Source organism: Macaca mulatta, chromosome 11 (assembly GCF_049350105.2).
Source record: "Macaca mulatta isolate MMU2019108-1 chromosome 11, T2T-MMU8v2.0, whole genome shotgun sequence".
In the NCBI taxonomy this organism is placed as follows: domain Eukaryota; kingdom Metazoa; phylum Chordata; class Mammalia; order Primates; family Cercopithecidae; genus Macaca; species Macaca mulatta.
In genome coordinates, this window is record NC_133416.1 from 23,605,332 (window position 1) to 23,619,665 (window position 14,334).

At 33.9% G+C, this 14,334-nt stretch overlaps 1 protein-coding gene across 3 annotated transcripts in view; it reads left to right on the forward strand.

The window, feature by feature from the left end:
* The window catches only part of SLCO1B1 (solute carrier organic anion transporter family member 1B1), a 120,758-nt gene that overhangs the window by 48,777 nt on the left and 57,647 nt on the right, over positions 1-14,334 (forward strand). For all 3 annotated transcript variants that reach the window (XM_077953687.1, XM_077953688.1, XM_077953689.1), the window contains one exon: positions 13,535-13,676. In XM_077953687.1, the coding sequence (XP_077809813.1) occupies positions 13,535-13,676 (142 nt within the window). The remainder of the gene's footprint in view (positions 1-13,534; positions 13,677-14,334) is intronic.

Genomic DNA, 14,334 nt, shown 5'->3' on the forward strand with positions numbered 1-14,334 from the left:
AGCACTTTGGGAGGCCGAGGCGGGCGGATCACGAAGTCAGGAGATCGAGACGAGCCTGGCCAACATAGTGAAACCCCGTCTCTACTAAAACTACAAAAATTAGCCAAGTGTGGTGGCACGTGCCTTTAGTCCCAGCTACTCAGGAGGCTGAGGTGAGAGAATCGATTGAACCCAGGAGGCAGAGGTTGCAGTGAGCCAAGACCATGCCATTGCACTCCATCCTTGGAGATAGAGTAAGAGTGTGTCTCAAGAAAAAAAAAAAAAATTCTCATATTATTGTAAATAACATTACAATAGCTAACATAAATTCAAGATTTATAATAAATTACCTTTTTTTTTTGCTCATACAAAATACACATTTTACTGGATCTTGGGTGTTGCAGTAGAAAACAATTTACTAAAATGAAAAAATATAATGTATATCTTAAATACATAGAATATTATTTGTCAATCATACCTTAATATGAGAAAATAATGTTCTTCTTTTTCAAAGAAAAAAATTAATGGAGCAAAGCATTTTTATATTTTACAACAATTTACATATAATCCATAATTCTGTCTAATATTTGATATTCCACTAATTGAAGCAGTGCTTGCCGACATTTACATATATATGAATAATCAAACTGTAAAAGTTCTGAGAAGATGCTGATCTGAATTACAAAAGTTCCTCTATGATAGTAAACATATGCATAAATTAATTCTATAAGGTTTTATTGCATTTTCTCAAAATGCATTGAAGTTCTGTAGTCAAAGTAATCAATAGAGAGTCAAAACTGTTTTTGAACAGTTTAGCATATTTTCACTATTAAAAACAAAACTTGCAGATAGATATAAGAAAAAGAGCTGGCCAAATTAGTTTATTAGAGTTTAAATTGCATAAAATAATTTTGAAATTCTAATATTGTATTTTAGAAAATCTTGACAGATAGAAAAATTATTTTAATACAGGTCTTATTTGAATTAGGTAAACTTATATTATATACCTGAATAAAAAGCAATTGAAAATACCTATGACTTTGCAGCAATAAAAAATGGCAAATGAAAAAAATAATAAATACAATTTATTCAAATTTTTCTTACATAAATATTTGTGAAAAGGGGAAACTGAAGAGAGAAAATGTGATAGTTTATTTAAAGTGAAACATTTACATAGTTCAACGTAGATAAAAGTAAATTGAGAAAATTCCTATTTAGCATTATTTGCTGTGAGTTTACCAAGATAATGTTTTTCACCATTTTAAAAGTAATGGTCTATGGTCAGAAAGTAAGTCAAACTATCCCTGTTTGCAGATGACATGATTCTATATCTAGAAAACTCCAAAAGCTCCTTCAGCTGTTAAACAACTTCAGCAAAGTTACAGGACACAAAATCAATGTACAAAAGTCACTAGAATTCCTATACACCAATAACAGACCGAGAGCCAAATTGGGAAGGCAATCCCATTCACAATTGACACAAAAAGAATAAAATACTTAGAAGTATAGCTAACTGGGGAGGTGAAAAATCTCTACATTGAGAATTATGAAACACTGCTCAAAGAAATTAGAGAAGACACAAACAAAGAGAAAAATATCTCATACTCATAGATAGGAAGAATCAATATCATTAAGATGGTCATACTGCCCAAAGCAACTTACAGGTTCAATGCTATTCTTATTAAACTACCAACAATATTCTTCACAGAACTAAAAAACAAAAAGAATTTTGAAAGTCATACAGAACCAAAATAGCCCAAATAGCAAAGACAATCCTAAGCAAAAAGAACAAAGCTGGAGACATCATGCCATCTGATTTCAAATTATACTACAGAACTATAGTAACCAAATCAGCATGGTACTAGTAGAAAAACAGACACATAAACCAATGGAACCAAATAGAGAGCCCTGAAATTAGGCTGCATGCCTATGATCATTTGCTCTTCAACAAAGCTGAAAAAACAAGCAATTGGGGAAGGGGGGAACCCTGTTCAATAAGTGCTTCTGGGATAATTAGCTGGTCATACACAGAAAATTGAAACTGGACCCCTTCCTTACACCATACATAAAAATCAACTCCAGACAGACTAAAGACTTAAATCTAAAACCTCCAACTACAAAAACCCTGGAAGACAACCTAGGCAATATCATCCTGGACATAGAAACGACAAAGATTTCATGACAAACGACACCAAAAGCAATCAAAACAAAAGCAAATATTGACAAATGAGAAATAACTAAACTCAAGAGCTTCTGCACAGAAAAAGAAACTGTCAACAGCATAAACAGACATCCTACAGAATGGGAGAAAATATTTACAAACTATACATCTAACAAAAGTCTAATATCCAGCATCTATAAGACACTTAAATTTATAAGAGAAAAACAAATGGCCTTATTAAAAAGTAGGCAAAGCGTATGAACAGACACTTTTCAAAAGAAGACATACACATGGCCAATAAGCACATGAAAAAAAAAAAGGCCAACATTACTGATCATTAGAGAAATTCAAATCAAAACCACAGTGAGACTATCTCACACTAGTCAGAATCACTATTATTAAAAAATAAAAAACTAACAGATGCCTGGCAAGGTTGTGGAGAAAGTGAACACTTATACACTGTTGGTGGGAGTGTAAATTAGTTCAACCATGTGCAAAGCAGTGTGGCAATATGTCAAAGAGCTAAAACCAGAACTACCATTCAACCCAGCAACCTCATCACTGTATATACATCCAGAAGAATATAAATCATTCTACTATAAAGACACATGCATGTGAATGTTCATTGCAACATTATTCACAATAGCAAAGAAAGACATGGAATTAACCTATATGCCCATCAATGACAGATTGGATAAAGGAAATGCGGTACATACTATGAAATACTGTGCAGCCATAAAAATAACAAGATCATGTCTTTTGTGGAAATATGGATGGAGCTGAAAGCTATCATCTTTAGCAAACTAACGCAGGAAGAGAAAACCAAATACTTCATGTTCTCACTTACAAGTGTGAGCTGAATGATGAGAACTCATGAACACAAAAAAGGGGTTGACAAACACTGGGGTCTAGCTGAGTGTGGAGGGTGGGAGGAGAGAGAGAAGCAGAAAAAATAACTATTGAGTACTAGGCTTAATACCTGGATGATGAAATAATCTGTACCTCAAACCCCCATGACACGTTTACCTGTATAACAAACCTTCACATGTACCTCTGAACTTAAAATAAAAGTTAGAGAGAAAATATTAACAACTTTAAATCTAGTAATCATAAATGTCAAATTTTAAAAAAGAGATTTTAGGCTAGCCACAGTGACTCACACCTGTAGTCATAGCACTTTGGGATGCTGAGGTGGGCGAATCACTTGAGGTCAAGGGTTCGAGATCAGCCTGGCCAACACGGTGAAACCCTGTCGCTACTGAAAATATAAAAATTAGCCAGGTTTGATGGCATATGCCTGTAGTCCTGGCTATTCAGGAGGCTGAGGCAGGAAAATCGCTGGAACCTGGTAGGCAGAGGTTGCAGTGAGCCGAGATCACAACAGTGCACTTCAGCCTGGGTGACAGAGTGAGAGTCTGCCTCAATACGTCAATAAATAAATAAATAAATAAGATTTTAAATAATATTATAAACTAAAATTTCTAGGAACAACTTTTTAAAATCAGAAAAATAAATTACATGATAATATAGATACTCTTAAGAAATGCATACAATACATGAATATACATGTGTTCTTATTGATGTGCATGAAAATAAACTAATAGATCCAACAAGAATAATTATATCCATTATTTTTTAATATTAAAGTAAGCAATAAAAAGAACACTTAAAAATATTTTATTCAATTTAATGGACTACATTTTTTTAATTTGTAAAACAATTTTAACACATATTTTAAATAGTTTAAATAGAGAAAAATGCAAATAGAGCTGTATTACAAAGATCTTCATGGATAAAACATTTCAAAATTTTTTTAACTTCATTATTTTTATTATGTGTTTTGCTCTAGAAAATTTCCATTCCACATGATACATTCGTTGTATAACAGATACAAAACAAATTCCTACTAGAAGAAATAAAGCTTCGCTAAGGAGGTGGCATTAAGCTGGGCATTAAAATTCATGCAGAATTCCCATTGTTTCAAATGGAGAGAAGCAGCAGTGTACCACAGATTAACGAAGTGAGACGTAATAAGGCTTTGACTCAAGATAAAAAGGAGACGAAGAAAAAGGGGGTTATATTGTGTTCATGAACTACTTTTCTTTTTCATGTATAATACTTTTGTTCCAATTCCAGTTATGCTCACTTCAGTTTTGTTTCTCTAGTTAAATAACTTTGCATCTCTAAACTTTATTATTCTTATTTGTATAATGAAGACAGTAACACATATCAGGCAAAGATTTTGCAGACACTAGAAATAATATACACAAAATAGCTGGAACAGTTCCTGAAAAATAGTAGATTCCATATAATGACATGATTTATGCTTATGCTCTTTCTGTATTATTTGGAAAGAAATATGTGAAGTGCAGGAAAGTGTTGTGAAGTTATTTTTGTGGGATATCTGATGTAATCCTTCTCCTTTATCGATGTTATCAAATATTTTTCAAAAGCTATATTTCCCATTAATGCTTTTGTGAATAAATTAATTTGGAAAATTTGAAGAAGGGCTACAACATACATCACAGAAAGGTATATATTACAAAGACAGTATATACACAATACCTGTCCAGAAGCTGTGGTATAAGTTAACATTTCGGTTATACTTATTTACTTCAAATATTGCAAATTTTTCTTATTTTTATACCTCTTTTCTTTTAGTGACATTTCCTATATTTTCATTCACTATGACATTGTTTTCTTTATATCAATAGTTATGAAGAGAACTAACTATTCTAACTAGGGAGTAGTTAGAATAGTTATTTTAAAATACTTCATTAAAGGACTACAACGTGTGTGCCATCTATGAATTAGTATTAGTTGATTGTCATTTTTCATGATCTTCATAAGTGGATAATTTGAACACTGTTATATTATTTCAAACTATGTTATTTGTTTGTTCATATGTTCTACAAAATCAGACTTTACATTTTCTCTTTTCTCCACCTCCTGTTGGTTCTCCTCTTAAACTCTTCCTTGTGTGTCTGTAAGCTTGTTAACTACTTTTCATCACTACTCATTTTTTTTTCTGAAGTCAGCTTTCTAACAGATCTTTTTTTGTAAGTTCTTCTTCTTCCTGGCTGCCAGGAAGAACCCTCTACAATTTAATTTTGTTATGTAATATTTTAAAATGCATACTGACCCCTCAGTGTTGAACATATTTCTGTCTTTACACTTCACCTACACAAATATTATTTCTGGTTTTCAAATAATCCATGTTATTTCACTTCTTAGGGGCTTTTCATGTGCTTCCTATTTTGTTTTACATATTTTGTGTCTTCAATATCTAAGCTTCTATTACCAACTGAAGGCTTAGCCCCAGTGTCAACACATCTATAAGAACTTTAACCTGTAAGGTCAGAATAGTCCCTTTTTCCTATCTGCTCATACCATTATAAAATTATGGCAATTATAGAACCCCATACATGTTATACTGTCATTATTGGTTTACTGTCACTGAAGATTATAATTTTTAGTGCATTGATTATGTCTTATTTGTTTTTACTGTCCTCGTTCCTGTTCCTCTATACCTGCCTCAACTACATAGCTTAGCAGAGTAACTGCTATATTGCACTTGCTCGATGAGCGTTTCTTGAGTAAATCAGTTGAGTTCCAAAGCTAATCAAAGTTGTGCATTTGACAAATGAGAAACTTGGAACTGTCTTCTGACTTTAAGTTTAGAACTATTGCCACAATAAATTAATGACTGATCTGCCATGATTGCAGGTAAATACAGACTTTATTTCCTATCTCAATGTCAATTGTCTCTTTCTGCCAATGCACATTTTGTTTTATGATTGTGCACATTTATATCTCTGGTTTTTATTTGAAGAAGTTTAGAACATATAGCTAGAGATGGTAGCTCACACTGATGATGAAAATAAGTTATTATTATCAAGTTTATTATGTAGCTAGGATGGGATGGCATGTACACAAAGGTATTTAGGGAGCCACACATATGTCCAAGGCAAGACATATGCTCATAAAACGTCTGAGAAGATTGTATCATTTTACCTAATGCTAACCCCCAAGCTTAGAGCAAGGCAAGTGAAAGGTCAAAGGAGGTAACAAATACAATAAACAAAATGAAAATTTACAAGAAGGTGTTATGGACTAAATATTTGTTCCCCTGTCCCCAAAACTGTATATTGAATTTCAAAATCCAACGTGATAGTATTTGGAGGTCTTTGGGAGCTAAAGAGATTATGAGAAATTTGCTCTTATAATGCAAGTAGTGCCTTACAAGAAAATGATGAATAGCTCACTAGATTTTTTTTCCTTCATGTGAGAACACAAAGAGAAGTTAGCTGTTTGCAGCCTATGAGAGGGCCCTCACCAGAAATTGACCATGCTGGCACCCTTATCCCAGACTTCTCACTCTTCACAACTGTGAGAAATAACTGTTTGTTGTTTAAGCCATACAGTCCATCATAATTTGTGATAGCAGTCTGAACTGACTTAGACAAAGGTTCAACAGCAAATTTTAGCAGTTAGAACACAGAATCAGCAAACTTGAAGATAAGACAATTGAAATGTTTAGTCTGAGAAGCAGAAAGAAAAAAAAACTGAAGAAAGATTAACAAAACCTAGGGAACTGTGGGACACTATCAGGTGAACCAGCATAAAAATTATGGTAGTTCCAGTAGGAGAGGAGAGAGAGAAAAGGGAAGAAATAATATTTGAAAAAAAAAATGGCTGAGAACATCCCAAATTTGATAAAATATATGATCTAAACATTGTAGAAGCATAAAATCCAAATAAAATTAACTCAGAGATCCACTTTGAGGCACATTATGATCAAACTATCAAAGGCCAAAAAATAAAAATAAATACAGAATCTTGACAGCAACAAGAGCAGGAAATAATCATAGGCAAGAGTTCCTTAATAAAATTAACAACCGATTTCTCATCAGAGACCAGAAGACATTGGAATGATATATCCAATAAAGAACTGATATTCAAAAGTATGCAAAGAACACCAAAAACTCAATTGGAAAAATAACCCAATGATAAAATGAGGATGAAATCTGAACAGATGCCTCACTGAAGAAGATACAGAGATGACAAATGAGCATGTGGAAAAATGCTCCACATCACATCATTAGGGAATTGTAAATTAAACAATGAGCTATATCACTATATACTTGTTTAAAGGACTAAAATTCCAAACACAAAAAATACCAAATACTGGCAAGAATGTGGAGCAAAAGGAACTCTTACTTATTGCCAATGAGAATTCAAAATAGTACAGCCACTTTGGAAAATATTCTAATGGTTTCTTACAAATGTAAAGATAGGCTTACCATACAGCCAAGCATTTGCAGTTCTTGGTATTCACTGAAATAACTACCAAGTGGGAAGCATGTCTACAACAACAACCTGCAAACAGGTGTTTATAGCAGCCTTATTGATAACTGCCATAAGCTAGAAGCAACCAAGGTGTCCTTCAATATGTGAATGGGTAAAGCGACTATGGTACATTCATGCAATAGAATAAGAATATTTTGGGTGATTAACAAGAAATGAGACATAACCAATGAAAAGACATAAAACATTAAAAGCATATTTATAAGTAAAAAAAGTCAATATTAAAATGTTACCTACTATATGATTCCAACTACATGACAAATTTTATTTTAAAAATGCTTTATAACAAAAGTTATTTCTAAATATGTTTTAATGCCACCAAAAAACAACCAAAAAATGTGGTGGAGATCATCTTTATAGTTTTTTATAATAATCCTCTTGATAAATATTTTATCATAACAAATCTTGACAGTTTACATACAAGGATATGACATTTTAATTACAAATTAATAAAATCTAATAAAATGTGACAATGAAAATATAGCTCATTATAAAAGAACCTAAATTAGTAGAGGGTGAGAGAGGAATGGAGGAGGGGATGTTTATCAAGAAGTTCTCCATCAGTACAGAACTTCATAAATTAGTAGATAACAGTATGGTAAAGAGCTATTGTAAAGCAAATGAAAATGTCGTAGAACTCCTATTAGTATCTGCAGCCACTCTGGCACTTTAAACATATCCAGTAGGAGAGGTTAATTCTCTCAGCAGGAGACCACTCACATTACTTTTTCTCCCTATAAAATAATGCATTATTTTGTCATGCTGGTAAAAAACCCATAACATTAAATGTACCTTTTCAACCACTTTTTAAGTGTACTATTAAAAAGTGTAAAGTATGCTCACATTGATGAATAGATCTCTTGAACTTTTTCGTTTTCCAATGACGAAACTTTGTATCCACTAAACTATCTTCTCCACAGTTCTTAGTAAATACCTTTCCACTTTCTGTTTCTATTTTTTCGACTACTTTAAATATTTCTTTCTTTCTTTTTTTTTTTTTTTTTAAGATAGAGTCTTGCACTGTCACCCTTTTTGAGATGGAGTCTTGCACTGTCACCCAGGCTGGAGTGCAGCAGTGGGGCGATCCCTTCTCACTGCAACCTCTGCCTCCTGGGTTCAAGCGATTCTCCTGCCTCAGCCCCCCAAGTAACTGGGATTACAGGCGACTGCCACCATGCCCAGGTAAATTTTTTTTTTTTTTTTTTTTTTTGAGACGGAGTCTCGCTCTGTCACCCAGGCTGGAGTGCAGTGGCCGGATCTCAGCTCACTGCAAGCTCCGCCTCCTGGGTTTACACCATTCTCCTGCCTCAGCCTCCCGAGTTTTTTTCTATTTTTAGTAGAGATAGGGTTTCACTATGTTGGCTAAGCTGGTCTCAAACTCCTGACCTCGTGATCCGCCCACCTTGGCCTCCAAAAGTTCTGGGATTAAGGGTGTGAGCCACTACGCCCGGCCTACTGTAAATATTTCATATGAGTAAAATTATACAGTATCTCTCTTTTTGTGACTGGCTTATTTAGCTTAGCATAATGTCCTTGAGTTTCATCCATATTGTAGCATGTGATGTAATTTACTTATTTTTTAAGTCTGCATAATATTCCATTGTGTATGTATAACACATTTGCTTTATTCATTCATCAATAGACATTTAGGTTGCTTCTACCTCTTGGCTGTTGTTAATAATACTGCAATGAATATGCATGTGCAAATATCTCTGCTAGATCCTGTTTTGAATTATTTTGAATATATACCCAGAAGAAGAATTAAATGGCTCATATGGTGATTCTATTTTTTGGTATTTGTGGAACCTCTAAACTCTTTTTCATGAGGGCTGAACCATTTTATATTTCCATCAACAAACATGAAGTTCCTAACTCCTCTATATTCTCATCAACACTCATTATTCTCTATTCCTGAAATAGTGACTTTTCTGATGGCTGTGGGGTGATATCTCATTGTGGTTTTAATTTGCATTTCCCTGATAATTAGAAAGTTGAGCATCTTTTAATGTGCTTATTGGATCTTTGTATATCTTCTTTGCAGAAATGTCTGTGTAAGTCCTTGGCCCATTTTTAAATTGGGTTGCTCTTTGTCGTTGTTATTTCCTTGGAAAAGTCCATATATTCTAGATATTAACTCCTCACCACTTACATTATTTGCATTTATTCTATGCCATTCCATAGGTTATCTTTTCACCCTGTTGTTTTCCTTTATGTGCAGAAGATTTAAGTTTGATATAGTCTGATTTGCGTATTTTTAATTTTGTTCCCTGTGCTTTTTGTATCATATTTAAAAATTTGCCAAATTCAATGTCCCGAAGCTTTTCTTCTATTTTTTTTCTGTAAGTTTAAGGTCTTACACTTAGGTATTGAGTTCATTTTGAGTTAATTTTTGGATATACTATAGGGTAAGGGCCCAACTTCATTTCTTTGCATGTGGGTATCCAGTTTTCCAAACACCACTTGAAGAGCTGTCAGCTTCCTTGTACTAAATGAATGGGTTTTTTTTTGCTGCTGCTTTTAAGATTCTCTGTTTGTGTGTAATTTTTGACAGTTTGATTATACTGTGTCTTGGTATAGAGTTTTTTAGATTTATCTTATTTGGAATTATTTGAGCTTCTTAAATGTTTGGGTTCCTTTATCTCCTAAGATTTAAAAAATTGGGGGCCATAATTTATAAGTTTTCAGACCTTTCTCATTTACTTCTCTTCTGGTATTCCCATAATGCATATGTTGCCCTGCTGGATGGTGTCCCATAATTTCTTTAGGCTCTTCATTGTTCTTCTTTTCTTTTTGTGCCTGTGACTCTAATTTTACAAGTTCTGTCTCTGATTTTGCTGATTTTTTTCTTCTGCTTAGCCAAGTTACCTTTTGAGTCTTTCTAATGAATTTTTCAATTCAATTATTTTATACTTCAACTCCAGAATTTCGATTTGGTTCTTCATAGTTTCTACTCTGTTAATATTCCTATTTTGTTTATTTGTTATGTTCTTCATTTCATTTAGTTGTCTGTTCGTGTTCTCTTTTAATTCATTGCACATACTTGACTAATTTCAAGTCCCATGTCTGGCAATTTCTGTATCTTCATTTGTTTTCGGTCAGTTTCTGGAGATGTAATTTTTTTCCTTTTAATGTGTGAGAATCCTTTCTTTCTTTTTATACTTTGTATTCTTTTGTTGTTGAGATTTTAACATTTCAAAAATCAGCCAACTCTCCCAGATTTTGTGAGATGATTTTCTACAAGGAGAACTCTCCTCACTAATTCTGGATAGAGATTCCGTGGCCTACTCATGCTATTTTTTTAGTATACATTCTTTTCTTTCTCCTTTAGGCTTGTGTGTGTAATCTGTTTGAAAAGGTTTGCTGATTTCTGTAAAAGACCCTCCCCTGTTGCTTGAGAGTGGCCTTTCTGGGGCTGCATTAAATTGTTGTACTGGTGCTCCACCTAGTGTCTATGTCTGGAACTGCAGTTTTGGTGCACCTTTGGTTGCCTTTGCTTTGAAAGACCCCATTTTTATTTGTACTTGAATACAGGCAAGTCAGAAGCCAGTCCTTGGCAACCTCCTTAAAAATCAAAATATTGAACATAGGGGATTAAATGTTTCCTTCCAACTGCATTGCACAGTGTGGAGTGAGAAAGACTCTAGTGAGAGACTGGAAACAATCATGATTTTTCTTGCCAGGTTGTTTTCACGATAGTCTGGAGGTACAGAAACCTTGTAATTGGTGTCTGAAATTCCTACAGAGGCATTTAGTACATATAGTGTTAAAATTGTGCCTTGCTGTTGAGGTTCCAGGGCTGTTCTGCTGTCTTGCTGATGTCACTATCTTACACATTTTTTAGTCCTTTTTAATAAAATGATTTTTTAATGATTAGGACCTGAACAATTTTTATCACTATTCTATGGCACAAAGACTGTATACATTTTTACAAGATGTTAGAATTGACTATCTTTGAAGAAAATCTCTATAATTTTTGCCTAACTCCATTGCCCCTTTCTCCTGTCTTGTTCTTCCCATCATCAACTTAGTACAACTACTATTGATACTCTTCTACCTTTTATTATGCTGTTTCGTAGACAACTTTTTATATTTTATTTTAAAACTTTTAGTTATCTCTATAAGTTGTATCATTTAATAAATTTTTTCAATTCCTTTTATCTTCATTAATACCATGTATCATTTGACAGTTTCTTATGCAGAAAGGAACACACCCACATTTTGTCAGCTATCAAAGAGTTTTTTTGGGGGGGCCTTTTATCTCTATCCCCCAAACATAGCCTAGGACAAGACACAGAGTAGGTTTTGGTTATATAAATGTTCACTCATTATTTCTTAAGCATCTTTGTGACAGGCACTGTCCTAATCACTGGGGATGGAGCAATGAACAAAACAGACAAAAACCTATGACTTGATGGGGGCTAATATTCTGCTGTGGCAATATAAAATAAACACGTAAAGGAATAAATGCATTGTGAGCAGAAAGGCGTGCAATTTTAAAGAGAGTGGTTGAGGAGAACCTCACTGTGAAAGTTCCATTGAGCAAAACTCTTAAGGGTGTGAAGGAATGAATGATAGAAATACGACTATGGGGAAGAGCCTTTCATGTCAAGTGAAAAGAACAAAAAGCCTGGAGCAATATAATGAATCTGGAATGCTCAATATACAACAAGAAGGTCTAATGTAGCTGGAGAGGAATGACCAAAGACAAGAGTAACAAAGTATAAGATTAGAAAGATAAGAGGAATATTTGTAGGGAGGTGGGTGTCAAAAAGAGGACAGGTTGTTTATGGTCTCATAGGTTATCGGAAAAAACTCGATATTACTATAACCTATATGGGAAGACAAAGGGGCAGCATGGTCTATTTCTGATTTATAAAGGACTTTTTTAGCTACTTTGTTGAGAAGAGACTGTTAGGTAGATGTGCACAGAAGTAGACACATGGGCTTAGTGGGCTCTTGCAATAATTGAAGCTAGGCATGGTAGTGGAAACCATTGGGAAATATAGGAGGTAATTAGAAGGGGTCATTTAGTCAGTTCAGAGTGACAGAATAGCACAGACTCGGTGTCTTAAACAACAGATATTTATCTCTCACATTTCCAGAGGCTGAGAATTCTGATATCAGCGTTCTGGCATGATTGACTTCTGATAAAGGGCCCTATTCCTGGTTTCCAGAAGGCCATATCCTTGTTGTATCATCACTTGGCGGGGAGGGGAAAGAGAGAGAGAGAGAGAGAGAGAAATAGAATCTCTAATTTATTGTCTTATAAGGGCACTAATCTTATCAAGAGGGCTCCATTCTCATGACCTAATTTCCTCAAAAAGACCCTATCACCAAATATCAACACATTGGAAATTAGAGTTTCAACATATAAATTTGAGGCAGGGGATATAAACATCTAATATATAACAAGGTAAATGTTAATAGTAGACGCCCAAAGAAATTTGTTTATGGATATAAATGTGAGCTGTAAGAGAACTGATTAATCGATACATTTTATTAACATGAAATTGACAAATAAAACATCTATAACCACTGCCTCTTATGCTGGATGCCAGTCAGTTGTGTTGGTCATAGAATTTTTCTTTGCCTCTGAAAAGTCCTATTTTTCAGCTGGCTTCCTGGACATGCTACCTTTGAGAATGTACTGCCACTCCCCTCCCAGTTAGCCAATGCTATTCACGTGGAAATAAAGAATAGCTCATCATCATGGCCATCTGAGAACGTGAAGTAGCTTTCTATAAATCAGTTAATGAGATTAATTTTAAAATAACAATCTTAACTGCAATGCTGTAATATTTTGATATTATAACCAAATTAGAAATGATGCTTTATCAGTGTAGTGATAATAACATTTAAATGTTAGTACCTGATTAGTAGTACCTGGTAAGAGGGAAAACTAAGTATGGTTTTTAAGATACAAATAATGTTTTTAAGTAAAGAAGAAAAGCTATTATAATTCCATGTGCCTGTTGACATTATATAGTCCTTTGATTAACCATTTTTCCCCTTTCCTTCTGATTTCAGATGTTCTTGGCAGCTCTGGCACTCAGCTTTATTGCTAAGGCACTAGGTGCAGTTGTTATGAAAAGTTCCATCATTCATATAGAAAGGAGATTTGAGATATCCTCTTCTCTTGTTGGTTTTATTGATGGAAGCTTTGAAATTGGTAACATTTTTTTTTCTGTTTTAATAACCAAACTTGCAAAGTTAAAAAAAAAAATATGCTTTTCACCACTGGTTATCAACTGGGGTAAATTTATCTCTCAGAGGCAATTTGGCAATGACCAAAAACATTTTTGGTTGTCATAACTGGACAGGGATTGGGGGGCAAGGGAGGTACTACTGGTATCTAAAGTAGAGGTCAGAGGTACTGCTAAATATTCTATAATGTACAAAGCATGATGTAGCCAAAAATATTGATAGTGAGGATGTTCAGAAACCCTGATTCTACACAAATTCAATTTTTGCAAACTAACACCATGCCCTACTTTACCTCCCCTCTCTCAAGATGAAGAACGTTTGGGAGAGGACTGTTATTCTTAAGGAGAAAGGAATCTTTTCAGAGCAACCTACATTAGACTTCTATTGTTTCACTGAGCACACCAAAATCTTTCCTTTGAAATATTGAAGATATTTTGTTGTCTTCATTTTAACTTGGATTTCTCCAATAATAGCTCAGGGAAAACATTTTCTGGTTCATATTTGCGTCTTTCCCTATTTAGTTATTTTCTTCTAGAGCATTTATGAGATGAATATTAAATTTTCTGGGAATTTTTCTCTTTAAATTTTTTCCTCCTAAATTTCTATTGTTTTTCTTTATATTT